The 26,977-nt window shown below is 41.2% G+C and overlaps 2 protein-coding genes across 22 annotated transcripts in view; one reads left to right on the top strand and one right to left on the bottom strand.

The window, feature by feature from the left end:
- HPS5 (HPS5 biogenesis of lysosomal organelles complex 2 subunit 2) overlaps nt 1–2,749 on the bottom strand; it is a 43,946-nt gene extending 41,197 nt beyond the window's left edge. For 4 of the 15 annotated variants that reach the window (XR_010147149.1, XR_010147150.1, XM_016920536.4 and 1 more), the window contains exon 1: nt 2,163–2,444. The gene's annotated coding sequence lies outside the window, so the exon portion shown is untranslated. Of the gene's footprint in view, nt 1–2,162 lie in introns of all 15 variants that reach the window. The other 11 variants (XR_010147151.1, XM_054662139.2, XM_063782826.1 and 8 more) reach the window with 9 other exon arrangements.
- GTF2H1 (general transcription factor IIH subunit 1) overlaps nt 2,420–26,977 on the top strand; it is a 44,788-nt gene continuing 20,230 nt past the window's right edge. The window contains exons 1-9 of one of the 7 annotated variants that reach the window (XM_016920540.4): nt 2,488–2,958; nt 6,159–6,365; nt 10,002–10,133; nt 13,290–13,458; nt 15,980–16,172; nt 18,354–18,519; nt 19,807–19,900; nt 21,505–21,654; nt 21,772–21,851. In XM_016920540.4, coding sequence (XP_016776029.1) covers nt 10,095–10,133; nt 13,290–13,458; nt 15,980–16,172; nt 18,354–18,519; nt 19,807–19,900; nt 21,505–21,654; nt 21,772–21,851 — 891 coding nt within the window. In that variant the 5' untranslated portion in view covers nt 2,488–2,958; nt 6,159–6,365; nt 10,002–10,094. Of the gene's footprint in view, nt 2,959–4,449; nt 4,512–6,158; nt 6,366–10,001; nt 10,134–13,289; nt 13,459–15,979; nt 16,173–18,353; nt 18,520–19,806; nt 19,901–21,504; nt 21,655–21,771; nt 21,852–26,977 lie in introns of those variants that run through there. The other 6 variants (XM_054662141.2, XM_054662142.2, XM_054662143.2 and 3 more) reach the window with 6 other exon arrangements.

Genomic DNA, 26,977 nt, shown 5'->3' on the forward strand with positions numbered 1-26,977 from the left:
CAAGAAGTCTGGTGGAAAAGGAGAAAACCTCTCTTGACTTTATTACTGGGGAGACCCTTCAACAGATTTGTAGGTAGTAGCTAAAAGTAGAGTCTAGAACAAAAGGGACTGAAGATTCAAGAAAAAGATAAAACCATGGTACAGGATCCAAGAGATGGAAAGGAATGATAACATCATAGTGTCTCTTCTACTTGTGATCTTGAAACAAAGAAACTCTGAGTAGGTCATTTTGCCTTAATCTCGGTAAAAAGAGAATGTCCTGGAAGTTATAATATAATGCGGGGGTGGGCAGGGGGACACACCTAGTAAGTTCTACTGAAAAGAAAAAAAGAATTTAACAGAAATGAGAATGGAAAATAAAAACAGCCATAAGCAATGGCAATTCTCAGAGAAGCTGCTGAATGACAGTGTTAAACCAACTTCAACTTTATACTTTATGTTTACTCTCCCTGAAATGACTGCTTCCCTTCCAGATTTTCTTATCCAAACATACCCAGCTTTCAAGATCGCACATGAGCCCTACTTCCTAGAATTCTCAAGATGGAAAAAGATTCATAGGTAATTCAGTGAACATGTCCACCTAATTCAGAAATTAGTTTTGCCCTAGATCTGAACATTTTCAGCCATGGAAAGAAAGCACTCACTCTCATGAAGCTGCCAATTCCAGTCCTCCAAAGGGCTCACTATTATAAGGTTCTTTTTAATACTATGCTGAAGCCTGATCACTTAGAGCTCTACCATTATTCCTAATTGTATGTAGCTTCTACAGCTGAAGGGAACAAGCTGTCTCTTTCCAAAACAATCCTTCTGTATTTGAAAAGCATTATCAGGTCTTCTAAAAATTTAACATTCCCAGTTTCTTCATCACTCCTGACATGACATTTTCCAACCCTCTGTTCCAGTCAACCTTCTACAGAGGCACTGTAGTTTGCCTAAAAATGAGGTGCCTAGAACTGAGCATAATACTCCTTAAGTAGTTAGATGAGCCCAGAATAGAGTAGAAACACTAACTTCCTGGATCTAGACACTAAGTTTCTATATTACAACCTAAAAACAGTATTAGTTGTGTTTAAGTGGCCATGTTACACGTTGATTCAACAGAGCAAGTGGTCAACTAAAACCCACAGAAATTGTTTACATAAATAAAATCTTCTTAGCCAGTAGCTACATACAGTAGAACTGAGCTCAAATTGAAAGCTGCTATTAATCAAATGCAACAATGGATATAAAAAGTACCTAGAAATGTACAAACAGTATAAACAGGAACAGCAGAATGCTGATAATTGTTCAAGTTGCGTTAAGTGTACATGAGGGTTCAATTTATTATCCTACTTTTGTCTGCGTTTGAAATTTTCCACAATAAAATTTTAAAAATATATACATAATATTGTACAAGCCTTCAACAGCTCTATTTCTTGAAAATCTGTTATCTCCTCCCTACTTCTTTTTCCAGCCTCATTTCCCATCTTAACCTCTCTATTCTCCAACTACATTGGCCTCGACTCTTTTTTTCTTTTTCATTCCATAAACTTGCTGTGCCTCCATGGTTTAATATATGATGTTTATGGAATCTTCCCCCATTTACCAAAACCCTACCTTTCTGCAAAGCTGAGTTTAAATGCTACTTCTGTGAAGTCACTCTACCAAAAACTAAGAACATAGACGTTGGCGACAAATGCTTAACCAAAGTAAATGAAACAACTTTTGGGAGACTGGCTTGCCCAAGGATCACAGAGTTCATAAATGGTAGAGCTGAGATTAGAATAGGCGTCTCCTGAATCCAAATCTCATCTTTCCATTATCGTAAAATAGTTCAGTGTTTGTTGCTCACACATCAAATGCAAATATGTTTCTCTTTTGCCCCAGTAGGTGCGTGGAAGAAGAGGAGAAAGAAGTAAGAAAGATAGCAAAAATTGAAGAAATGAGAAGGGGAAGTTGCAGACTGCCTCATTTTCACAATGGGATCTTTCTATCCAAGAAGAAATGATCAGAAAACAACTCTCTGCCTCAGACAAATGGCGACTGACTCATTCATACATTCATTCATTCAACATTCTGAGTGCCTACTATGTTCCAGGACCTGAACACACCGCTAGAGACACAGGGATGAACAAAACACAATCCCTGCCCACAAAAAGCTCCTTGCCTAGTGGAACTACTACCTTTTTAACAGCAGTAACTTTAATATCTTGAGATTTCTTGAGAGGAGACCCAGTAACCAATTTTCAAAGCCAGGCTCACAGACCAGCAGCCCGGAGGTCCCAGCCCAGCTCCACCACATCCAGGCCAGTACCTCGCAGCTCTCAGTAGATCGGATCTTGTCTCCCGGCTTAGCGCCGGGGAACTCACCGCGCACCAAGAGCGGAACGTGAACTTCAGTCTCCCCTCGCGTTCCTCCCCTTCCTTGCTGACGTCATCCAGGAGAGCCGCAGACTGGAAACAACGCTACTAACGGCACTTCCTCATCACGTGACGAATCACGCCCCTCCTTGCGCGTGGTCCCTCCCCCCTCAGGCCGCGGTCGCGATTACGCTCTCTACGGCCTGCGGCCGGAGGGCCGTTGCGAGCTGGAGACACGGCGCCGACTGGAACCGGAGGAGCTCTAGGCCAAATGGTTGGGCCAGCCAGGATCCCAGGACCCTTCGCCGCTCGAGACCGGAGAGAGGAAACGAAACAGGCGGGAACCCGTGGGGGAGGGAGGGAACTAGCGGAAGGTGTCATGGCGGCCGCGCTCTTGAGTCACGTGCCCAGGGCCCGCCTTGCTACTTCCGGTCACGTGCCCTCAGACTCCTCGCAGCCAGCGATGGAGGCGAGACCCCCTAGTAACAGAGGCGGTGGCTACTGCTGCGGCCACTGGGTTTCGGCCTCTTCCCAGCAGCGGCTCTAAGAAGCGCAGCGGAACTCGACCGGATCCAACCCAGTTAGTTACTTCCTGTCTAGAGTTGTAGCTTCCACCTGGTAAGTTTAGACCGAAGAATGCAGGCGGGTGGGTGGGCGGGTGAGGAGCTGACAGGCCTGGGGGCCGCTGGACGGCGTGGATTCTACCCCTGTTCCCAGCGTCGCTGTCGCCGTCCTCCCAACGCCCAAGCCTAGCGTCTTGTTTGCCCTTATCCTGAGGCGAGGAAGAGGCGACCCCTAATCTACTTGTCTAAAGGAAACCTGCTCTTAAATTGAGAGCAGGTTTACCCAAAGCCAGGATCAGATTTGGCTTATGAGAATGAAGTGGAGGCCTCTCCCAGACAGAGAAGCCCTTCCCGTCAGGAAATGTGCTGTTGAGTCTGGGATTCTGTAAGAGAAAAGCTGTCACCTTGTTGTCTGCACACCTTTTGCTTCCACCTGTCAATCTTACCTCTCTTAAAAACCTTAACACGTGCCAGTCCACACACTCCTAGTTTTTGGTCATTTGATTGTCGTGTAATGATGAAAAATAGACCATGAGTACCTGGATATATGTAATTATTTTGTAAATCCCCCAGTGTTCTCAAAGGCCAAATTAAATAAGGAGGTGACTTTTCTTATTTTTTTTTAAGAGGCAGAGTCTTGTTCTGTCGTCCTGGCTGGAATGCAGTGGCGTGATAATAGCTCACTGTAACCTCGAATTCCTGGGCTCAAGCGATTCTCCTGCCTAGACCTCCCAAAGCGCCAGAATTATGCTACAGTGCCTGGCCCCAAATGACTCCTAAACTCCAATTTTAGCATCAGTAAAATGGGGATGGGGAAAGAGGATATGAAAAATACACCCTTTGTCCATTTGAAGACCCAGTCTTAAAAAAAAAAAAAAAAAAAAAAACTGAGTGGTTTGAATGAAATATGCTTTGCAGTGAGTATTGACTCCATACAAACCAATATCCAGACTTGTGATTTTCAAACATTTTAAAGGAGTGGAACAATTTCTCCCCATGAATTTTTATCTGGAACCCAATATATAAAGCAGCATGCTCTGGTGGAACTAAATTTAAGAGGGCCAGGCCCCACCACCCCACTTAACTTCTATCCTAGAGGCCACTCCTTGGAACACAGTTTGAAAACCACTGAACTGGACTTAGGTAATTAAGCCAAAGTTGCCAACCTTAAGATTTTTTAAAAGACAAAACCAGAGCAGTTGAGATGGAGAAGTCACAACCGCAGGGAAGGTAACCTCTAGTAGCAGGCCTTGGGTTTACAGAAGGACTAGACTCTGGAGAGAACTTTGTACCTGTTAGCAGGCTTAAGTCCCTCATTCAGAAAGGAGAAAAAAGAGATGGTCTGCTATCCTCACTCAGCCGACATTTTTTTTTTTTTTGAGACGGAGTTTTGCTCTTGTTGCCCAGGCTGGAGTGCAATGGCGCGATCTCTGCTCACTGCAACCTCCATCTACCGGGTTCAAGGGCTTCTCCTGCCTCAGCCTCCCCAGCGGCTGCGACCACAGGCGCACGCCACCATGCCTGGCTAATTTTTGTATTTTTGGTAGAGACAGGGTTTCACCATGTTGACCAGGCCATTCAGCCGACTTGTAGCAGTGCAACAGATTGGTAAGTTTGAGTCTCTCTTAGGTGATATTAAATACACATTGCAGTACAAATGTGAAAAAAAATCAAAGCAAATTCAGAGAGGGCTTTTGAAAAGTACTAGGAAACTTGGTGCAGTGTGGGAGAAGAATCAGTTAAAAGTAGTGAAGCCAGCGACCAGCACCAGTCCTGGGTTGTGAATGCTTCCTGTGTGTACTGCCCTCAAGGCTTGTAACTTCTCCCTGCTGGTACCATGTGTCCTGCCCTCTGATAACCTGCTTATCTGTGCTATTTTATTCCCTACCATCAGAATGTTGTCTGGCATACCTTGAGCTTTCCTAGCATTTTGGCCACCATTTATCTCTGCCTTATGCATACTGCTGATAGAGATGTCTTTGTGCCCTTCCTTTCTCTTTCCTGCCTTCAGTGTGGCAGTATCAGCCATTGACCTAGTAGTTCCTCTTTTCACCACTTTGATTACCAACTGATTACTCTTCTCTCAATTTTGGTAATATACTCTTGTCAGCATGCAGTATTTATTAGTGGATATGAGCATATTTTCTTCTGTCATGCATCTCTGTCGCATTTTCCTCCTGCCTCTTCCCTGCACTGCTGTAAAATGTACAAGTGCTCAGTCCTAAAATTGCCACATCAGTTATTCTCCTTAATATCTTCCTTGTCTGTGAAATTATCCTTAAAACAGTACATTTTGGTCACTCTTTACATACTTATAAAGTTATTCCCTTTAATGCTGAATTGTTCAAACACTTTTGGATTGCTTGATGGCAAGCAGCATTCCAAATCTCCATTTTTGTATGCTGGCAGATATAACAGTGCTCTCTAGTAATCCTTTTTTCAGAAGATTTCTCTTTCACTTGTTGCTCCCTATCTCCTCTCCTCCATTTATCTCTTGCACATTGGAAAAGGGGATGTAGGTAATGGAAATGCAGAGGTGCAGTAATGTAAAGATTTGTATTCAGCCAGTTCATATTCTTCCTTATCACTGTTGCCTTTTAAGAGCAAGATCCAGTTATTAGAATCTGTATGAGAAATGGTACATTGATCTGTGAATTGAAAACTATAGTGGTTCCTGGAGTTTAGGCAAAGATGTATATGCAAAGATTCCTTATTATGTCTTAGCAAGAGATTGTATTCTTTTAACAGCAAGATCTTAAATGATGTCATTGATACTTCTTGGACTCTTCTTATAGGCCAAACACTATATTACTGGGTGCTATATTACAGAGAACCCGACATATATGGCCTCTGCCCTCCCTTATGAAGCTTGCAATCTGTCAGGAGACGTGTACATTAAAAGAATTACATTAAAAATTATGTTGTTGTAAGTGCCATGAAGAAAATAATAGACTTTAGCTGGTAACTTTGAAGCTTAACATAGACTGAAAAAAAAAATGAGTGAAAGTTAGCCAGTTGATGGGAAAGGAAGAGAATGTACAAAGGCTCAGAGCAAGGTATATGAATTTAGATTCGGACAAATACATTTTTAACTGCAAATAAATTAATGCCTTTACTATAGATCTTGCTATTTAAGGAAGTCTTAGACCATTTCATAAGTAAATAGTCTTTTAGTAAAGCGAGATCTTCATTGACCTGATCTGTTTAAATGTAGCCTACACCAATAACTTTCATAAATTTCTATGGCTCTTATAGAGTTCTCCTGGGAAGAAGTGTTTGCCACTCAAGGAATACACTCAAGAAAAACCTGGAAATCACAGAAGGCATTGTAAGATAGCTACAGTGATTCTGTTAAACCTCCTGAAATTGGTCCTTGAACAATTAAGAGGTGCTACAGATGACCAGGAAAATTTACCAGGCAAATTAGCTGTGAGACAATTGACCATTTGTGCCCAATGTTCGGTAATTTATCTCAGATTTATTTTTTAAATTTCCCCATAAATGAATTTTGATATAAATGGTTTTATATGTTATATATAAGAGGTTATGGCTGGGCGTGGTGGCTCACGCCTGTAATCCCAGCACTTTGGGAGGCTGAGGCAGGCAGATCACCTGAGGTCAGGAGTTTGAGACCAGCCTGGCCAACATGGCGAAACCCCATCTCTACCAAACGTAGAAAAATTAGCGAGGTGTGGTGGTGCGTGCCTGTAATCCCACCTATTTGGGAGGCTGAGGCAAGGGAATCGCTTGAATCCGGGAGGTGGAGGTTGCAGTAAGCCGAAATGAGGCCACTGCACTCCAGCCTGGGTGACAGAACAAGACTCCTTCTCAAAAAAAAAAAAAAAAAAAAAAGGTTATGTTTTTCCCAGTTGCTGTAGTCAGTTCTGTCTCATGATGTATTCTCCACTTTGCAGTTTCTGTCTTCATGAATTTTTTTCCCTTCTCAACTCATAAAGGTCTTTGTATTATTTTCCAATACTAACACTTTATTTGTGCCTGTAAGTCCAGTTAATTGGAGACTTGCTCTATCAGCTGTCCTTGCTCACTGCTTTTCTTCCAACTACTGACATACTTAAAATTATCCTACTTAAGTAGGATAATGAAGTATCAACATACTTAAAATTATTTGCCAACTTCCCCGTCAAATCCTCCCCTCATCTTTCTTAGATTTTAATTCATTTTTCTTAAAACATATGTTTCCTAATTTGTATGGTTTGAAGTCCAGTTTCATATTCTACAGAGTGGGCTTTTTAAAATGTGTTCTCTAACTCCCAACCTCAGGTGATCCACCTGCCTCAAAACCTCATCTCTACTAAAAAAAAAATAGAAAAATTAGCTGGGCGTGCTGGCAGACGCCTATAATCCCAGCTACTTGGGAGGTTCTGGCAGAAGAATTGCATAGTTATATGTTTATTATAAAGAATACTAGAAAATTAATGTTAAAATAAACTATTGAAAATAGAAAACACTGTTTTCAAATTCTCACACTAGCACCCCTAACACTTTCCTGGGTTACCTTTATAAACATTTGGTTTGATAGAGAAGAAACTCTTGGGAAGACTTTTTTTTTTAATAACTGCTCTAGTATAAAATATATAATTATTATAGATCAGAAAAGAGAACATTTAAATCATCTGTATTTTTATCACCCATAGATAATCATTATTAAATTTGGTATCTATCCCTTCATTCGCATATATTTTCAGAGTAACATAGTGAAATTTCAAAGACAGACTGACCCAGATTCAAACCCAATTCTGCTACTTCCCTGATGGTTTAAGAAAGCCTCTTGATTTCTCAGACCCAGTTTCCTTATCTACAAAATGTAACTAATAATAGAACCTACCTCATGGGATTATTAACTGGGGACTGAGATAATGCCTATAAGAAACTTAGTCCAGAACCTGACACATTATTAAGCATTCAGCAAATTCTAGATGATGGAGAATACTCTGTCACCCAGACTGGAGTGCAGTGGTGTCATCACGGCTCCATCTCCCTGGACTCAGGTAATCCTCTCATTTCAGCCTCCCTACTTGCTGGGACTACAGATGTGTACCACCAGGCCCAGCTAATTTTTATAGTTTTTGTAGGGACAGGGTTTTGCTGTGTTGCATGGGCTGGTCACAAACTCCTGGTCTCAGGCAGTCTGTCTGCCTCGGCTTCCTAAAGTGATGAGATTATAGACGTGAGCCACCCTGCCCAGCCTAAATTTTAGATTTTTTTAAATTTAAGAATATGGGGCAGGCTGGGTGTAGTGGCTCACGCCTGTAATCCCAGCACTTTGGGAGACTGAGGCGGGGGATCACTAGGTCAGTTCGAGAGCAACCTGATAACATGGTGAAACCCCATCTCTACTAAACATACAAAAATTAGCCAGCCATGGTGGCATGTGCCTCTAACCCCTAGTTACTGAGGAGGCTGAGGCAGGAGAATCACTTGAACTGGGGAGGCGGAGGTTGCAGTAAGCCAAGATCGGGCCACTGCGCTCCAGCCTGGGTGACAGAGGGAGACTCCATCTCAAAAAAAAAAAAAAAAAAAAGAACATGGGGCCAGGCATGGTGGCTAACGCCTGTAATCCCAGCACTTTGGGAGGCCGAGGCAGGTGGATCACCTGAGGTCAGGAGTACAAGACCAGCTTGGCCAACATGGCGAAACCCCGTCTCTACTAAAAAATACAAAAATTAGCCGGGCGTGGTGGCAGGAACCTGTAATCCCAGCTACTTGGGGGGCTGAGGCAGGGAGAGTTTCCTGGAACTGGGAGGAGGAGGTTGCAGTGAGCCAAGATCACGCCACTGCACTCCAGCCTGGGTGACAGAGCAAGACTCCATCTCAAAAAAAAAAAAAAAAAAATTTTATGGAATCATGCCAGGCATGGTGGCTCACACCTGTAATGCCAGCACTTTGGGAGGCTGAGGCAGGGGGATCACTTGCATCCAGGAGTTCGAGACCAGCCTGGCTAACACGGCGAAACTCCATCTCTACTAAAAATACAAAAAATTAGCCAGGCATGGTGGCACATGCCTGTAGTCCCGGCTACTCTGGAGGCTGAGGCAGGAGAATTGCTTGAACCCGGGAGGCGGAGGTTGCAGTGAGCCGAGATCGCGCCACTGCACTCCTGCCTGGGTGACAGTGAGACTCCATCTCAAAAAAAAAAAAAGAATATGGAATCAAACTACATGCCTTTTTTTTCTGTGTATCTTTTCATGTCATTAAATAGTCTTAAAACAGTTTTTTAAACTTCAAGAAGGGAAAACTCTCAAAGTCTTAAGACATCAAATAAGTCAGTTAAAAGGTGGTATCGTTTATTAAGAATTGTGATCCTTTATCATATTTGATATATGGATATCAAAATGGGATTGTAAGAAAACAGAAATTCTCAGTGGTGAGTAAAAATCACAAAATAATGGACTTGAATGTATTTTATGATTACATTTGTAAGGTGGGTACAGATAAGGTAAGCACAATTAAAAATGAGGAAAATTGATGTTAGGGTTGTGACATTATGGAATTTTTAAAATCCCTTTTTAATTAAAAGCAGTCATCTAATCGGGCTTTATTCCAGCATTTGCAAATGCCTACATAATGCAGACTATCTCCACCTGCATGACTCAGCAGCACCTCACATTCATCATGTCCGGAACTGAATTCCTTATCTTCACTTTCAAATCTGCTCTTCTTTCTCATTAATTTCTGAAAATGGTACCACTGTGCTCATGTCAGTAAGGCTCAGAAATGGGGTATGGGCAAGCAACCGTGACGCTTCCTTCAGCACTTTAACAATGTCTGTTCATTCTGCTGCTTCAGTGGTCCTCCTTGTCCCTTCCTCTCCAGTCTCTCCTGCTGCTCACAGATTAATTTCTAAAATACAAATCACTCCCCTATTCAAAAGTCTTCAGAAGTTTTCTGTTGTTTGCCACATGGGGTGGCCTTCTCCACTATATGCCTCCATCTTAACCATCCAACCTCATATCCTACTGATCTCATGAACCTTATGCTATATCCTAAGCAGATTACTCATTCGTAGAGAGTTTCAGTCCACTGCCCCAAACTATTTCCTTTGCCTCTGACACCTGTTTCCCTTTACTTTCTCTGTAGAAGTCGTCTCTTCAAGACCCAATTTATAACCAAACTATGTATTAAACAGAATGAACTGATACATATACAACAATATGGTGGATTTCAAAAAACATGTTAAGCAAAAAACTAGAGACAAAAGGAGTACATATGGTATGATTCCTTTCATATGAAATCCTAGAACAGATAAAAACTAATCTGTGGTGATAGAAATCAGAGTAGTTGCTAGAGGTTGGGGAAAAGAGATTGACCTGAAGGAAACATGAGGGAATGTTCAAGGGTGACTGAAATGTTCTGTCTCTCATTTTGGGTAACTGTAAATGGGTGTGTACTATAGTCAAAACGCATCGAACAGAATGCCTAAGACCTATGTATTTGTTGGTTTGTTAATTATATCTTAGTTTTTTTTAAATGGCTTTTTAAAAATTCTGTGGCAAACATTTCTCATGGCTTTCTGAGTGAAGAAACTGCCTCGAGTCCTAACTTGGAACATTTTTGTGTCCCTTTTGGGACTTCATGTCGTGGGTAGCAACTGTCTGAAGCTGGTGGCACCAGTAATAAAAAGAATTCACCAAGACAGTTGTAGGTAAAGAAAGGCAGATTTGTTAGAGAAAGTAGGAAAATATGTTGCAAGAAAGCAACGTGCAGATTAGCAAGCGGAGAGCTGACTGCAAGGAGACAAAAGCTTCCAGGGGATTTTATAGGATTGTACTTTTGCTGAAGAGGGCTACATGAAGTACTGCTAACACCAAGGCTGCAGTGAGCTAACTTGCATTTTTCTATCCGCTGAGGTTTTGGTGATAAGTGGGGCACAGGAAGACTGTGAATTATTTGCACGGGAGGGCTATGTGTCCTGGACCATGAAGAAAGGCTGACTTGTAGCTTATCTGCTTTTTCTTTTTGCTTTCCCCTGCTCCCACCAGCCTGACTCCTTTTCCCTAATTAGGAGTCTACACACATTCTAATTAGTATACACTAACAAATAGCACACATATACACACTTGCTCACTGCCCTGGAAGATCTTTGAAAGCAGAAATCAACAGACATTCATCTTTGGATAGTCCCCAGGCTCCTTGGCTCAGTACAGATTTGTTGGATAAATGTATTCACATTGACCTATTTCCTTTCTGTTCTCGGGATAGAATAGCCTGTAAAGACCTATAAAAGGGGTATCTGACTACTCATACTTGAGATAATCAACTTCAGAGAAAGTAAGGTTTCACTTTTTTCCCTGTATTTTTTATTTCTAACTCATTGTTTGAGCGAATAAGAAGTAATAATTGTTTTAATCCAGTGGTTTGTTTTGTTTTGTTTTGAGGCAGGGTTTCACTTTCATCCCCAGGCTGGAGTACAATGTTGCGATCTCACCTCACTGCAGCCTCTGCCTCCTGGGCTCAAGCGATTCTCCTGATTCTCCCGCTTCAGCATTCCAAGTAGCTGGGACTGCAGGAGCACATCCTTTTGCCCGGCTAATTTTTGTATTTTTTGTGGGAATGGGTTTCACCATGTTGCCCAGACTGGTCTCGAGCTCCTGAGCTCAAGTGATCCACCTGCCACAGCCTCCCAAAGTGCTGGGATTATAGACAGGAGCCACCGTGCCCAGCCATATTTATTAATCTTAAGAGGTGTTGGTTTGCTGGGCGCAGTGGCTCACACCTGTAATCCCAGCACTTTGGGAGGCCAAGGCGGGTGGATCACCTGAGGTCAAGAGTTCGAGACCAGCCTGACCAACATGGAGAAACCCCGTCTCTACTAAAAATACAAAAATAGCCAGGCGTGGTGGCACATGCCTGTAATCCCAGCTGCTCGGGAGGCTGAGGCAGGAGAATCACTTGAACCCAGGAGGCGAAGGTTGTGGTGAGCTGAGATCACACCATTGCATTCCAGCCTGGGCAACAAAAGTGAAACTCCGTCTCAAAAAAAAAGAGGTGATGGTTTAAGTAGTTTTTTTGGGGTTTTTTTTTTTTGTAACTTTATTACAAGAATTTCTGATTTCTATTGTTTTTAATCCCTGCCGTACTCCCCTTCCTAATACTTATTTTCCCATTATGTTCAAATAGAAGTTCTCAATTATTTTGGAGAACTAATGGCAGATCCAGTATTTCATTGTTCCCATTTTATTTGTTTAGAGACACAGGTCTCACTCAGTCACCCAGGTTGGAGTACGGTGTGGTGATTATAGCTCACTGCCGCCTCAAACTCCTGGGCTCAAGCAATTCTCCCGCTTTGGCCTCCCAAAGTAATTAGACCTATTTTTTGTACAGACGGGGTCTCACTTTGTTGACAAGGCTGATCTCAAACTCTTGGGCTCAAGTGATACCTCCTGCCTTGGCCTCCCAAATTGCAGGGGTTACAGGTGTAAGCCACATCACTTGGCCTGTTTTCGTTAGTTTTAACCCTCAGAAAAATGTTGCAGTAAAGCTTCACTTATTTGCCCAGGGCAAACGTAATTGTTAAATTATATTTTGGCCATTCCTCTGGGGATGAAAACTAAAGTCATAACTTCACCAGAAATGGCATATATGTGGCATTGGTGCCACAACTTCCCCCATCCTGGCCCATGGCAGACAGCACCATCAGTCAGCAGTTTTTCTCACTGAGTCCAGACAGCCACACACAAGCCTGGAGGATTTGGGTTGGGCATTTAAGATTCTCAGAGGCAGGGGATGGAGGTGGAGGGACCAGACTCTTTCTTAGGTAACTAGTTAGGCATTATACCAATGAATCATGGCCAAGACGTGGAGAGCAGTTGAAGACATTTGAATGTTAAAAGATAAGAAATTAGCATGTGAAGTGTTAAATATTTAGTTCTCTCAGTTTTATTTGTACAGAAGAAACAGACCAGAAATCAGGAAACTTTGGTGTGGTTTCAGCTCTGGGAATGGTTCTGGGAAGTCCCCACAAATCTTGCAGACTTTAGTTTCAATTGAAACAAATTTGAACTAAATAATAAATATGACTGTAATTCTACAGTTTTACAATTGTAAATATAGACTGTATGAAAGACTACACATTTTCAAATTGTGTGTATAAGAATATAACTGAGGAAAATAAATTAATAATACTCATTAGCATATAAGTATTGTATAAATTTACACCTGTGGTATGAGCAAAATGAAATTTAATTGTAGAGGAATGATGCCATGCAACTTTATCTTCAACTTTGAATGAGAAAAGAGACTTTCTTCTTCCCCGTTAATTTCCTACAGTTTAGATTTTATATTTGAAAGGGACTCTAGAAGTCAACAAATTCAACCCTAATTGATGTGTGGAATAGTTTTTTTCTTCATCTTTTTTTTCTCTCTTAGCACCTTCTAGCCACCATGGCAACCTCATCTGAAGAAGTTTTGCTGATTGTAAAGAAAGTGCGTCAAAAGAAGCAGGATGGAGCTCTGTACCTCATGGCAGAAAGAATTGCTTGGGCACCTGAAGGCAAAGATAGATTTACAATCAGCCATATGTATGCAGATATTAAATGTAAGTCAGCTATACTAAGTTCTGATGTATTTGTATGTCATAGTTGCTAGTAATTTTGTAAAAAGATTATATAAATCTTTATTTTATATCAAAAAATCAACCATGTAGAAATAATTACAAAATGGGGTCACTGAATATATACTGTTTTATAACCTGACCTTTTCACTTAATAACAGAACAGGTACAGGTTTACATATAATATGTAAATCTACCTGACATATAGATCTCCACACACTTTAAGAGTTGCATAATACTCCACTAAATGAATATACAATCATGTATTTAACCAGCCCTCTGTGGTTGGACACTTAGGAAGTTTCCAGAATTTTTTTATTGCAGTGTTTGCACTAATATCATTTCAAGGTTGTATGTGTAGGATACATTTCTGCAAAGAATTTCCTGTTTAATAGTTGATGTGTTTTTTTGTGTTATTGTTGGTAAGGACAGAGTCTTGCTGTGTTGCCCAGGCTGGTCTCAAACTCCTGGCCTCAAGCAACACTCCTGCCTCATCCTCTCAAAGTTCTGGGATTATATTATAGGCATGCACCACCATGCTTAGCCAGGTTTATGCATTTAAAATGCTGATAGATGATGCCAGATTTTCCTTCACTAAAATTGTACCAGTTAGGCAAGTTGTCTGATCTTTGCTTATGTGGCCATCTTCTGTTGAGAAGACTCAACCTTATAGTGAATGTAGGTGGTGGAATCTCTTTTTATAAATTTCAGGCATGGGCTAGGCGCAATGGCTCACACCTGTAATCCCAGAAGTTTGAGAGGCCAAGGCAAGTGGATCACCTGAGATCAGAAGTTTGAGACCAGCCTGGTCAACATGGTGGAACCCCATTTCTACTAAAAATACAAAAATTAAGGGCCGGGCGCGGTGGCTCACGCCTGTAATCCCAGCACTTTGGGAGGCCGAGGTGGGCGGATCACAAGGTCAGGAGATCGAGACCATCCTGGCTAACACAATGAAACTCCATCTCTACTAAAAATACAAAAAAATTCTCTGGGCATGGTGGCGGGCGCCTGTAGTCCCAGCTCCTCGGGAGCCTGAGGCAGGAGAATGGCGTGAACTCAAGAGGCGGAGCTTGCAGTGAGCCAAGATCGCGCCACTGCACTCCAGCTTGGGTGCGAGACTCCTTCTCAAAAAAAAGACATATATTTCTGAGAGAATGCCCTACAAATTTCTGTTACTAGCTAATAGCCTTAGCTACTAACATTTCTGTAACAATAGACTTATAAATTAGCAGTATTAGCATCTCTCTCAAATGGGAAGCTAGCCCCATAGCTTTGTGTAATACACACGCACATTGTGATAACCACAGTGTACAATAAACAGTATGCCCATCTCCAATTTCTCTACAATTCTTCTCAGTTATTGGTGAAAGCAGTGCATACCCAAAACTAGATTTGCACCAGAATAGTTTCAAGTTGAATATTTGAAGGAATGCCCACATCTGAAAGAAGCAATTGAAATTGATTTAGTTCTTATCATAGCTGACAAAGTTACAGAAAATTTTAAAGAATGATACAGTGAAAACCTATGTAATATGCCCCACCTAGATATTAGTTATTATTTTGCCATATTTGCTTTATTATTTGTGTGTGCACTTTTATTGCTTGTAATACCATTATCACACTGAAAACATTTTAATAAAAAATAGCCATTGTTACATTTCCATTGGTTGTCTCAATAATGTTTATAGTTGTGGTTTTCTTTTTGTTTTTTTTTTGTTTTTTTAAAAACGGTATCCAATCTAGGTTCCTGTAGTTGTCATTTCTTTAGTCCCTTTCAGGGTATAGCCTTGTCAAATATCAAACATTCTGAATATTTCTGATTGTCTCCTCAAGGTTTTAATTTATTCCTGTATACCTGTATTTTTTATAAGCTAAAAATCAGATTTAAAGGCTTGAATATATTCAGCTTAAACATTTTGTGCAAGAGTAATAACATACATAGTGACATTCACTTCCTGTTCCATCACCTCAGAAAGCATATAGTGTCAGGTTGTCTCACTTTTAATGAGGCTAAGTTTGATAACTTTATTAAAGTGGTGACACCAGATTTCTCGAATATAAAATTACATATTTCCCTTGCAAAAAGAAATGCCATGGGCCGCATTTTGCAGTCTTTTGGATCATGACAGGTCATTTTTTATTAATGATAATGTTGATTTGGGGCAGTTTGTTTAAAATACATTCAGGAAGCTTTAAAGAGGTCTGCCCTGCCCTAGTTGAATGGTAACAAAAGCCCATTAATATCTGGAGGTAGTAGCAGTGGGTGAGAAGTGCTGCATGACAGGAGTACCAAAGAAGGAAGCAGAGTGTTAGTGAGTTTGATGAGCATGCTCTGGTTGTATGGGATCATTTAAGAAGAGTGCATTCTACAAAAGCATCAGTATTGGAATAGGGCAGTTAAAGCCCAAAGGAATCCTGAATCATCTTGGGAGAAGTAACTTACTGTATGGTTATTCCCACAGTGTGAGTGTCATCATCTAACTGCCCTCATGCTTCTTTTTAGGCCAGAAAATTAGTCCAGAAGGAAAAGCTAAAATTCAGCTTCAGCTGGTCCTACATGCAGGGGACACAACTAACTTCCATTTTTCCAATGAAAGCACAGCAGTGAAAGAGCGAGATGCAGTAAAAGACCTTCTTCAGCAGCTGCTGCCCAAATTCAAGAGGAAAGCAAATAAAGAACTGGAAGAGAAGAACAGGTGGGAGGAAAAGAATAGCCTTTTGAAAGAGATACTGGGTTCTCTATAGTCTCCTAGTATGGTAATAGCTTGTTAGCTATCCCGACGTTTTTTCGGTTTTGGTTTTGGTTTTTTGTTGTTGTCGATTTTGTTTTTGTTTTTGTTTTGTTTGTTGGTTTGTTGGTTTTGGTGGTGGTGGTTTTTTGTTTGTTTGTTTGTTTTTGGATTTTTTTGAGACGGAGTTTCGCTCTGTCGCCCAGGCTGGAGTGCAGTGGCACAACCTTGGCTCACTGCAACCTCCACCTCCCAGTTTCAAGCAATTCTCCTGTCTCAGCCTCCCGAGTAGCTGGGACTACAGGCATGTGCCACCATGCCCGGCTAATTTTTGTAATTTTAGTAGAGACGGGGTTTCACCATGTTAGTCAGGCTGGTCTCGAACTTCCTGACCTCCAGTGATCCACCCACCTCAGCCTCCCAAAGTGCTGGGATTACAGGTATGAGCCACCACGCCCGGCCACCTATCCTCACTTTTGCTATGATACTGTAATGTAGGAAAATATGGGCTCTAGTGTCTTTACCTTGGTGTTTAGTTTTCAGCTTTAAAATCTTACTGCTTGTTTGACTTTGGGAAATGAGAATGTGCAAACCCAGAAGCTGAATTAACTGCATCATGCTTAACATCTGCTTAGGAGCAGAACCGGGATTGGAAGGTGCTGAAGTTCCTTAATTTCTTTTCCCAGTTCTCTGTCACAGAGAAGATGCTAAGCCATTGGAAGTATGCTTATGAACAAGAAACCTAAAATAATTCACACTGAAAAAGTGAGACAGTATGTAAAATAATGAGTTTTTTTTTTTTTTTTTTTTTTGAGACAGAATCTTGCTCTGTTGCCCAGGCTGGAGTGCAGTGGCGTGATCTCAGCTCACTGCAACCTCCACCTCCTGGGTTCAAGCAGCTCTCCTGCCTCAGCCTCCCAAGTATCTGGTATCACAGGCACACGCCACCACACTTGGCCAATTTTTCTATTTTTAATACAGGGTTTCACCACGTTGGCCAGGCTGGTCTCAAACTCCTGACCTCAAGTGATCTGCCTGCCTGGGCCTTCCAAAGTGCTGGGATAACAGGTGTGAACCGCCACACCTGGCCACAATTTCCTTATGAATTATTCCATCACCAGTATCTTTCAGGCCAGCAGTGCTTATATCTGTGCATGCTTAGCGCCATGAAAAATCCATTGCTGAAGGCGGGGCATAATGGCTCATGCCTGTAGTCTCAGCACTTTTCGAGGCTGAGGTGGGTGGATCACTTGAAGTCAGAAGTTCAAGACCAACCCAGCCAACATGGTGAAACTCCACGTCTACTGAAAAAAATACATATCTATGTATACAAAAATTAGCTGGGTGTAGTGGCGCATACCTGTAATCCAGCAACTTGGGAGGCTGAGGCAGGAAAATCACATGAATCTGGGAGGCAAAGGCTGCAGTGAGCTGAGATCATGCCAGTGCACCCTAGCCTGGGTGACAGAGCAAGACTCCATCTCAAAAAAGAAAAAAAAAACTTTATTGCTGGAAAATTTCAAGCATACCTCCTTTTCTGCCCATTTACTTCTGTATGTGAAAGAGAATACATTCAGCCTTCCATATCCAGGAGTTCTACATCCACAGATTCAACCAACTTTGGATCAGAAGTACTTGGGAAAAAAATAACAGTACAATAATTAAACATAATACAAATAAAAATATAACTATTTACCTTGCATTTGATATTATAAATAGTTATTATTATAAGATTTATAATATAAGATTTAAGTATATGGGAGGATATGTATAGGTTGTATGTAAATACACCATTTTATCTAACGGACTTGAGCATTTTCAGATACCAACAGACAGTACACTGCAGACATGGTGATCTTTGAATCACTGGGATACAGAGATGAATAAGATCAAACCCATGTCCTCAAAGGGTTTAATCTTTCCTTTACACCTACCTCCATTTATCACCACTTCATTTGTTCCTCCAAAAATGTGGGGTATTTTGCTCTTAATTACTGAAAAGTGAACTGAAGGACCTCTGCTGCTCAAACATCACAAAATAAAAGTTGTGTGTTTCAATGTTTTGTGTTGCCAAAATCTTTTTAAAATGTACCTACATGGTGTTTTATTCTAGAAGTTCAGTTATATTCAGTATATTCTGCTTTACAGAATGCTGCAAGAAGATCCTGTTTTGTTTCAGCTTTATAAAGACCTTGTTGTGAGTCAAGTGATCAGTGCTGAGGAATTCTGGGCCAATCGTTTAAATGTGAATGCAACAGATAGTTCTTCCACATCCAATCATAAGCAGGATGTTGGCATTTCTGCTGCATTTCTGGTATGTGAGCCTTCTAGATTTCTGAAGAAAATAAAAATTCAAACCCCAATATGTGTCTTAAGACCATTATTCCTTTTGTAAAACTTAGCATTTCCTTAAAGGAAAGTAATGGAAAATTGAGTATCCATGGTATTCTTCACTATTATTGAACTATTATTATTATGTTTGTTTGTTTGTTTTTAACAACAACTCTGTCACCCACTCTGTCACCCAGACTGGAGTGCAGTGGCACAGTGATAGCTCCCTGCAGCCTCAAACTCCTGGGCTTAAGCGATCCTCCTGCTTCAGCCTCTCAAGTAGCTGGGACTAAAGGTGTGCACCACCTTGCCTGGCTAAATTTTCTTATTTTTATAGGGCGGGGGGCAGCTCTTTTTGTATTTCCCAGGCTGGTCTCAAATCCCTGGCCTCAAGAGTTCCTCCCATCTTAGCCTCCCAAAGCTCTGGGATTACAAGTATGAGCTATCACACTCAGCCCTCTTCCAAAATGTTTTTAAAATACATATAATTTTTTTTAAATTTATATTTCTTTTTACCAGTTATGTTTTCTTGGCCTTTGGACTTGACCCTAGCATGCTGGTAGTCAAATGGAATTTGAAAATGACTCTTTCAGAGTTTGGACTAATACTTACTTTTTCAAATATTTTCAAATGTAGGGCTTTCTGGTGCCTTTTTAAACCTTTGCCATATTTTACTTACAATACAAGGTTAAATGTATCATGACCATATTATAGAAAATGTAAGATTTGTGAACTATATTAGAACAATTGGGAATACCTTATCTGTGGAATTATGGAATGGAATTCAGTCAGTTGGTATTCTAGTGGAACCAGAATAGTATTACCACATTCAACAAAATTTTGAATACTATTTGTATGTTTGGTATCTTTTTTGGATGTTTATTAGTGAAGTGAATTAATAAGGCCTTTCCCAAAGAAGTCAGTCAGTTAATGTTAATTTAATTATTTACTAACCAAGGTTTGTAGTGATCTTTATGACTATACAAGTTTTATCTTAAAGCTCCACTGCCTCTCTGCCTTCATACTTAAACATGCCTATTTGACCATATTAGACTTCCAAAGGAGCAGATTTTATAGGTCACTTAAGACCGTGAGAAACCAGTCAGGCTTTTTTGAGTCCTGCCTCTGTGCAAAAAGTGAAGGTGAGGGACTTTCTCTGTCTCTGCAGTTAGTTCAGAAATTTTTTTTTCCACCTTTGTCCAGTGTCCACTGGGACCTGAGCCATCTCCCTGATGCTCTAACGTGTATGTGTGTATGGGCTTTGTTTTAGGCTGATGTCCGGCCCCAAACTGATGGCTGTAACGGTCTGAGATATAATTTAACCTCTGATATCATTGAGTCCATATTTAGGACCTATCCAGCAGGTAAGAAGAATCAGTTCTTTCAGATGGTTAAAATATATGGATATATTCTATAGTATATCAGTGAAAAACAAAAAGCTTCAGATTCCTGATCAAGTGCAATAAATTATGTAAAGTACTTTTTACCCAGTGCCTGACATATGGTAGATACTAGGGGCTCAGTAAATAATATGTTGTCATCAGTTCACTAATATGACTGCCATTCGAGTCTGTCTGTACTACTAACTCAGATCATTCTTCATTCTGCATCCAGAGTGACCGTCCTAACCCACAAATTACTTCCCATGCAGATGCCATCCTAAAAGTATAGATTCCTTGACCCCAGCCTCAGTGATTTATTATGTGTAGACAAGGGTGAGAGCCAGTGTGTCAGTCATTCTTCTGACTAAGCAGTACTGTCTTAAGCTGTATTCTGTTCTCGCTTCCCTCTTCCCCACTCTTACCCCTTTAGTCCCTTAGGAATCTCTCTCTCAGGACTCAGCTCAAGCATCACCTCCTTGCCACCTCTATGAAATCCTGGCCAGTCCCAGTGGCTCACGCCTGTAATCCCAACACTTCAGGAGGCTGAGGCAAGAGGATCCCTTGAAGCAAGGGGTTCAAGACTAGCCTGGGCAACAAAACAAGACCCTATCTCTCTTTTTTTTTTTTTAATTGAGACAGAGTCTTGCTCTGTCAACCAGGCTGGAGTGCAGTGGCGCGATCTTGGCTCACTGCAACCTCCGCCTCCCAGGCTCAAGTGATTCTACTGCCTCCGCCTCCCAAGTAGCTGGGACTACAGGCACGTGCCACCACGCCAAGCTACTTTTTGTATTTTTTGTAGAGATGGGGTTTCACCCTGTTGGCCAGGCTGGTCTTGAATTCCTGACCTCAAGTGATCTGCCCGCCTCAGCCTCCCAAAGTGCTGAGATTACAGGCTTGAGCCACAGCATCTGGCTCTTTTGTATCTTTCTGATGGTAACATAATTGTGTAGTGTTTATTATGTGCCAGACACTTTTCTAAGTTCTTTTTCTATAGTAACTGATTTAATCATCACGTAAACCTATGAAGTAGAGGTACTGTTATGACCCTCATTTTACAGATGGGGAAACCAGGGTACAGAAAGATTAAGTAATTTGCTCAGGGTCACACAGATAGAAAGTGGCAGACCTGGAATTTTAAACTCAGAGCTCAGCAAACAATGCTGTTGAACTCTATGCTTGCTAGTGTGTAAGCCGCTGGAGTGCTGAGCTGACAGTCCAGTGGATATTGAGATCATTATTACCCACAAGCTAACACAGTGCCTTGGATTGAGAGTGCACATATATAAATGAGCAAACAAGCAGACTCAGCTCTGACTCCTGAGATTGTTGGTATTTCTACTAAAACTTCAAAACCTTATTCTTTTGGTGCAAATAAGGTTTTGTTTGTAATTTGTAAGATTTATAGAGGTCATACCTCACCTAATCTCTCAAGTTACCCTTCATATTTATAATTAGATTATAACATATAGTATGTAGAGTTGAGAGCTTTATGGTCTAGATTTTGCTATTTGTATTTCAGTTACCTAATTTGAGAGGTTTTAAAAATGGAAATTCAGTATATAATATTTGTGGGTTTTTTTCCACAGTAAAAATGAAATATGCAGAAAATGTTCCCCACAACATGACAGAGAAGGAATTCTGGACACGTTTTTTCCAGTCCCATTATTTTCACAGGGATCGGCTGAATACAGGGTCAAAGGATCTCTTTGCAGAATGTGCCAAAATAGATGAAAAAGGTAACTGTTTATCTCTGATAGACACTGGTATTTAACTTGCCACCCTCTAGACATTATAGGTGTTAATTTCTGAGACAGATAAGACATGCTGAACTTTTTATTTTGTTGGTTTTCTAGGCCTAAAAACAATGGTTTCATTAGGAGTGAAAAACCCACTACTAGATTTAACAGCTTTGGAAGATAAACCATTAGATGAGGTAAGAAGCAATAAAAGAAGTTTTGAGAGAAAAGAGTCTTTTCCTAGTCTTCAACATTGTCTTAAGCGTAGTAGACCTATTCCACTTGTGAGAATGTCAAATAAGCAAAATACTGTTACTTGAAGTGATTTATCGGAAGTGCTTTGAAATAGCGTTGTTTGCCATTAAAATTGCCTAGAAGAAATGAAATTCCTGTGTGAGTTGCTGAAAACTTTTAAAAATAAATTTCTAGCTCCCTTATCCGCAGTTCTCTAGTAATAATAAAGGCTTAATGTGATGAGTTCAGCTTTATGCTCTAGCTAACATTTAATCTAAAGAAATATGGATAAATTAATAAATAAGGAAGATAACAAACATTTGTTGATTGCTTACTATCTGCCAAACCTTAAGCACTCTCATGACCCTTATACCATGCCAACCCCAATGTTTCAGCAAGTAGGCCATCATATATGACCTACCTACCTCAGCATCATGACCCCAGACCTACAGATTTATCTACTTGCAGAGAAAGAGATGGTTCCTGTTGTGATCAAGGATAATTTTATCACTGCCTCTGTCTTCTAGGCCAGAACTTGTCTTCCTCAGTTATTCCCTTTACTCTGAGTTTTCATTTTCTTGCTCTTATTTTTCTTCTTTTTCTGTCTCTTTTTTTTTTTTTTTTTTGAGAAAGAGTTTCACTCTGTTGCCCAGGCTGGAGTGCAGTGGCGCAATCTTGGCTCACTGCAACCTCTGCCTCCCAAGTTAAAGCCATTCTCCTGCCTCAGCCTCCCAAGTAGCTGGAATTACAGGCACGTGCCACCACACCCAGCTAATTTTTGTATTTTTAGTAGAGACGGGGTTTTGCCACGTTGACCAGGCTGGTCTCAAACTCCTTACCTCAGGTGATCTGCCCACCTTGGCCTCCCAAAGTGCTGGGATTACAGTCATGAGCCACCGCGCCCAGCCAGTGTATTTTCAATTTATACTTTGATCATACGGTGAGTTTTTCAGGACATCACCCTTTCAGAAGTGAAGAAGAATCTATACAAACATGGCCCTCTTTAATTATCCTGAGAAAATAAAGCTTAGTGGCGCTTAGACTTACAACTTACTATGAAAGGAAGACTTTTTTAGTGCTTTTTTTTTCTTTAAACATGATGGCATATTGTACATGTACATTTGTAACTTTATCTTCTGTTTAGTATCAATATCTGTATATACTATCCCATAGTTTAAAACATAGACTTTAAAACCAAACTAGCTGACTTAGATTCTGATATCTTCTAACATTTCTAGGCCCTGTTTGGTTTTTGTTTTGTTTTGTTTTGTTTTGTTCTGTTTTTTGAGATGGGATCTCACTCTGTTGCCCAGGCTGGAGTACAGTGGCCTGAGCTCGGCTCACTGCAACCTCTACCTCCTGGGTTCAAGCGATTCTCCTGCCTCAGGCTCCCGAGTAGCTGAGATCACAGGCACATGCCACCACACCAGGCTAATTTTTGTATTTTTAGTACAGGCGGGGTTTCATCATGTTGGCCGGGCTGATCTCGAACTCCTGACCTCAAGTGGTCCACCCACCTCGGCCTCCCAAAGTGCAGGGATTACAGATGTGAGCCACTGTGCCCGGCCCAAGCCCAGTTTTTTTGTTTTTGTTTTTGTTTTCCTTAGTGAGGCTAATAGTACTTGCCTTATAGGATTTCTATGAGTTAAAAGAGCCTAGTGCGTAATAAGTAGTAGGTAATAGGCATTATTGTTGTTATCTGTATTTTTAGATGCCTGCACAGTATTCCATTGGTATGGGTATATCAACATTTATATAACCAATCTTTTTACTACAAATATTGGTTGATGCCATTTTTCATTTGGTGTTCCTTCTTCCCTTCTCAATCTTCTGGTTATAGTAACTATCACAGGCTATGATCTATGGCCTCCTGAATGCATTCTCTCTATTCCATTGCTTTACTAGATATGGGGAACAGGGGAGGGAGTAAAAATAAAAATAAAAACATTCTTGTTACGTAATGATGAATCCTGAATAACCATAGTCTGTCTTTGACTGCAGAGCTCTAGCTGCCTACTTGACATCTCCTCTCAGGTATTTCAAAGACATCTCAACTTCACATGTAAAATGGAATCTTTGATTCCCATCCTCATAAACGTATCTCCATGGGTATTCCCTCTCTTAGTAAAAAGCATTACAATTTGCTCAAGCCAAAAACCTGGGAGTCAGCGAGTCTCCTTGATTCTTCCTCTTCTTTTTTATGACAGGGGCTCACTCTGTTGCCCAGGCTGGAGTGCAGTGGCACAATCATGGCTCACTGCAATCTTGACCTCTTGGGCTCAAGCAATCTGCCTTAGGCTCCTGAGTAGCTGGGACTGTAGCACAGGCTACCACACCTGGCTAATTTTATTTTTTGTAGAGATAGGGTCTCCCTATATTGCCCAGGCTGGTCTGAACTCCTGGGCTCCAGCTATTTTTCCACCTCAGCCTCTTAAAGTGCTGAGATTACAGGCGTGAACCATTGCAGCCAGCCATGTTTTCCTCCTGTTATGTCCAGCATTCAGTGTATCAGCAAGCCTCGTACAATACACCTCTCATCTGTGGGATCTACACAAACGCTTACACCCTTTCGTGTTTACGGTATCATCATCTTTGGCCTGTTTGCTTGCCTTAGCCTTCTAACCTTTATTTTTGCTATCTTGTCTTTTATAGTTTATTCTCGCCTAGCAGTAATAATTATAATATAGGCCGGGCGTGGTGGCTCGTGCCTGTGATCGAGCACTTTGGGACGCCAAGGCGGGTGGATCACCTGAGGCCAGGAGTTTGAGACCAGCCTGGCCAACATGGTGAAACCCCATCTCCACTAAAAATACAAAAATTAGCCGGGCCTGGCGGCACATGCCTGTAATTCCAGCTACCCAGGAGGCTGAGGCAGGAGAGTCGCTGGAACCGGGGAGGCAGAGGCTGCAGTGAGCTAAGATTGCGCCACTGCACTCCTGCCTGAGTGACAGAGTGAGACTGTCTCAAAAAAAAAAAAAAAAAAAGGATTATAATATAAATCAGATCCTAATAATCCCCTATGTGAATCTCTTCATTATCTTCTCATTGAGCTTAGAATAAAATCAAAACTCCTACAAGACTGCTAGATTTGGCTCCTGCATACTTCTCAGATGGGGCCACTTCTACTCATTCATGCTTTAGACATAATGACCATTCACTTCCATGCCACGCTTTTTCTACCTCAGGGCCTATGCACTTAACTGATCTTCTACCTGCTTGTTCCCTAACCAGCTTCTGCCTATCTTTAGATACCTGTTCTAATGTCATTTCTCGCCAGGTGGGGTGACTCATGCCTTTAATCCTAGCACTTTGGGAGGCTGAGGTGGGAGGATCGTTTGAGTCCATTGTGAGACCACATCTCTAAACTTTTTTTTTTTTTTTAATTTAAAAATTAGCTGGGCATAGTGGTATACACTTGCAGTCCCAGCTACTCGGGAGGCTAAGGCAGGAGGATCACTTGAGCCCAGGAGGTCAAGGCTGCAGTGAACTGCGATTGCACCACTGCACTCCAGCCTGGGCAACAGAGCGAGAACCTGTCTCAAAAAAAATAAAAATATAAATTTAAAAATTAAAAATTAAAAAGTTGCTTGCTTCAGAGAAGCTTTCTCTAACCACCCACAAATTCAGTCACTTCATCATGTTACCCTCTGTTTTATTCAATGACATTTTCCACTTTCAAAAAAAATTGTGTTTACCTTGTTTTACTTGATAATTCCATTCACACTCCTCTCAGAGTGTAATCTTCATGAAGCTGACTTTGTTCTGTTTATTGGCCTGTTCCTAGCGCATGTCATGTAGTAATAATCACTTAGTAATTATTTGATACATTGATGAACAGCATATGGATCTTTTTTTTTTTTTTTTTTTTTGAGATGGAGTCGTGCCGTTTTGCCCAGGCTGGAGTTCAGTGGCGTGATCTCAGCTCAATGCAATCTCTGCCTCCCGAGTTCAAGCAATTCTCCTCCCTCAGCTTCCTGAGTAGGTGGGATCATAGGCACACACCACGCCCAGCTAATTTTTGTATTTTTAGTACAGGGTTTCACCACGACCAGACTGGTCTTGAATTCCCAACCTCAGGTGACCCACCCACCTCAGCCTCCCAAAGTGGTGGGATTACAGGCGTGAGCCACCACACCCAGCACATATGAGTCTTTTTTTTTTTTTTTTTTTTTTTTTGAGACGGAGTCTTGCTGTCACCCAGGCTAGAGTGCAGTAGCACCCCCCGGGGTTCATGCCATTCTCCTGCCTCAGCCTCCCGAGTAGCTGGGACTACAGGTGTCCGCCACCTCGCCCGGCTAATTTTTTGTATTTTTAGTACGGAAAGGATTTCACCGTGTTAGCCAGGATGGCCTCGATCTCCTGACCTCGTGATCCACCCGCCTCGGCCTCCCAAAGTGTTGGGATTACAGGCGTAAGCCACCACACCTGGCCCATATGAGTCTCATGATCTTTCTTTCACCTTTTTAGCCTCACCAATTCCTGGACCACCGTTATTAGTGTATTGAACCATATACAGTCTCATGACACAATATGTACTACATTGCTGCTTTGCTTGTGTTTTGTTTTATTTTTAAATAGAGACAAGGTCTCACTATGTTGCCAGGCTGGACTTGAACTCTTCGGCTCAACAGTTCTTCTGCCTCAACCTCCCAAATAATCAGGACCACAGTGCCTCTTTGCCTTTGTTTAAGCAGTTTCCTCTCCCTGAAATGTTATTGTCTCCCGGATCTACTTGGCAAGCACCAGTTTATCTTATGGTTCTCTGTGAACCTTTTTCGAACCCTCTTCTCCAGTAGGATTGATTAGTAATTCTCTCCAGCCCAGCTTCCCACTAACTAGTATTTAAGCTCCTATGGCATGGGGTCTTAATCAATTTTGTATCTACATGGTCTAGCAAGTAGCGTGCACTCAATACATGTTTTAAAATATAATCTCATTTTATTCTCTTTTATCCTACTTTATAGAGCTTGGAAAAGTTTATCTTGCCTAGATTAATGTTAGAAAAAGAATTTGACTCTTTATCTTTCTGAATCCATAGTCTGTGTTTTTCTCACTATATTCTATTCTTTTTATTTACTTTTTTTTTTTT

This window comes from Pan troglodytes, chromosome 9, assembly GCF_028858775.2.
Source record: "Pan troglodytes isolate AG18354 chromosome 9, NHGRI_mPanTro3-v2.0_pri, whole genome shotgun sequence".
In the NCBI taxonomy this organism is placed as follows: domain Eukaryota; kingdom Metazoa; phylum Chordata; class Mammalia; order Primates; family Hominidae; genus Pan; species Pan troglodytes.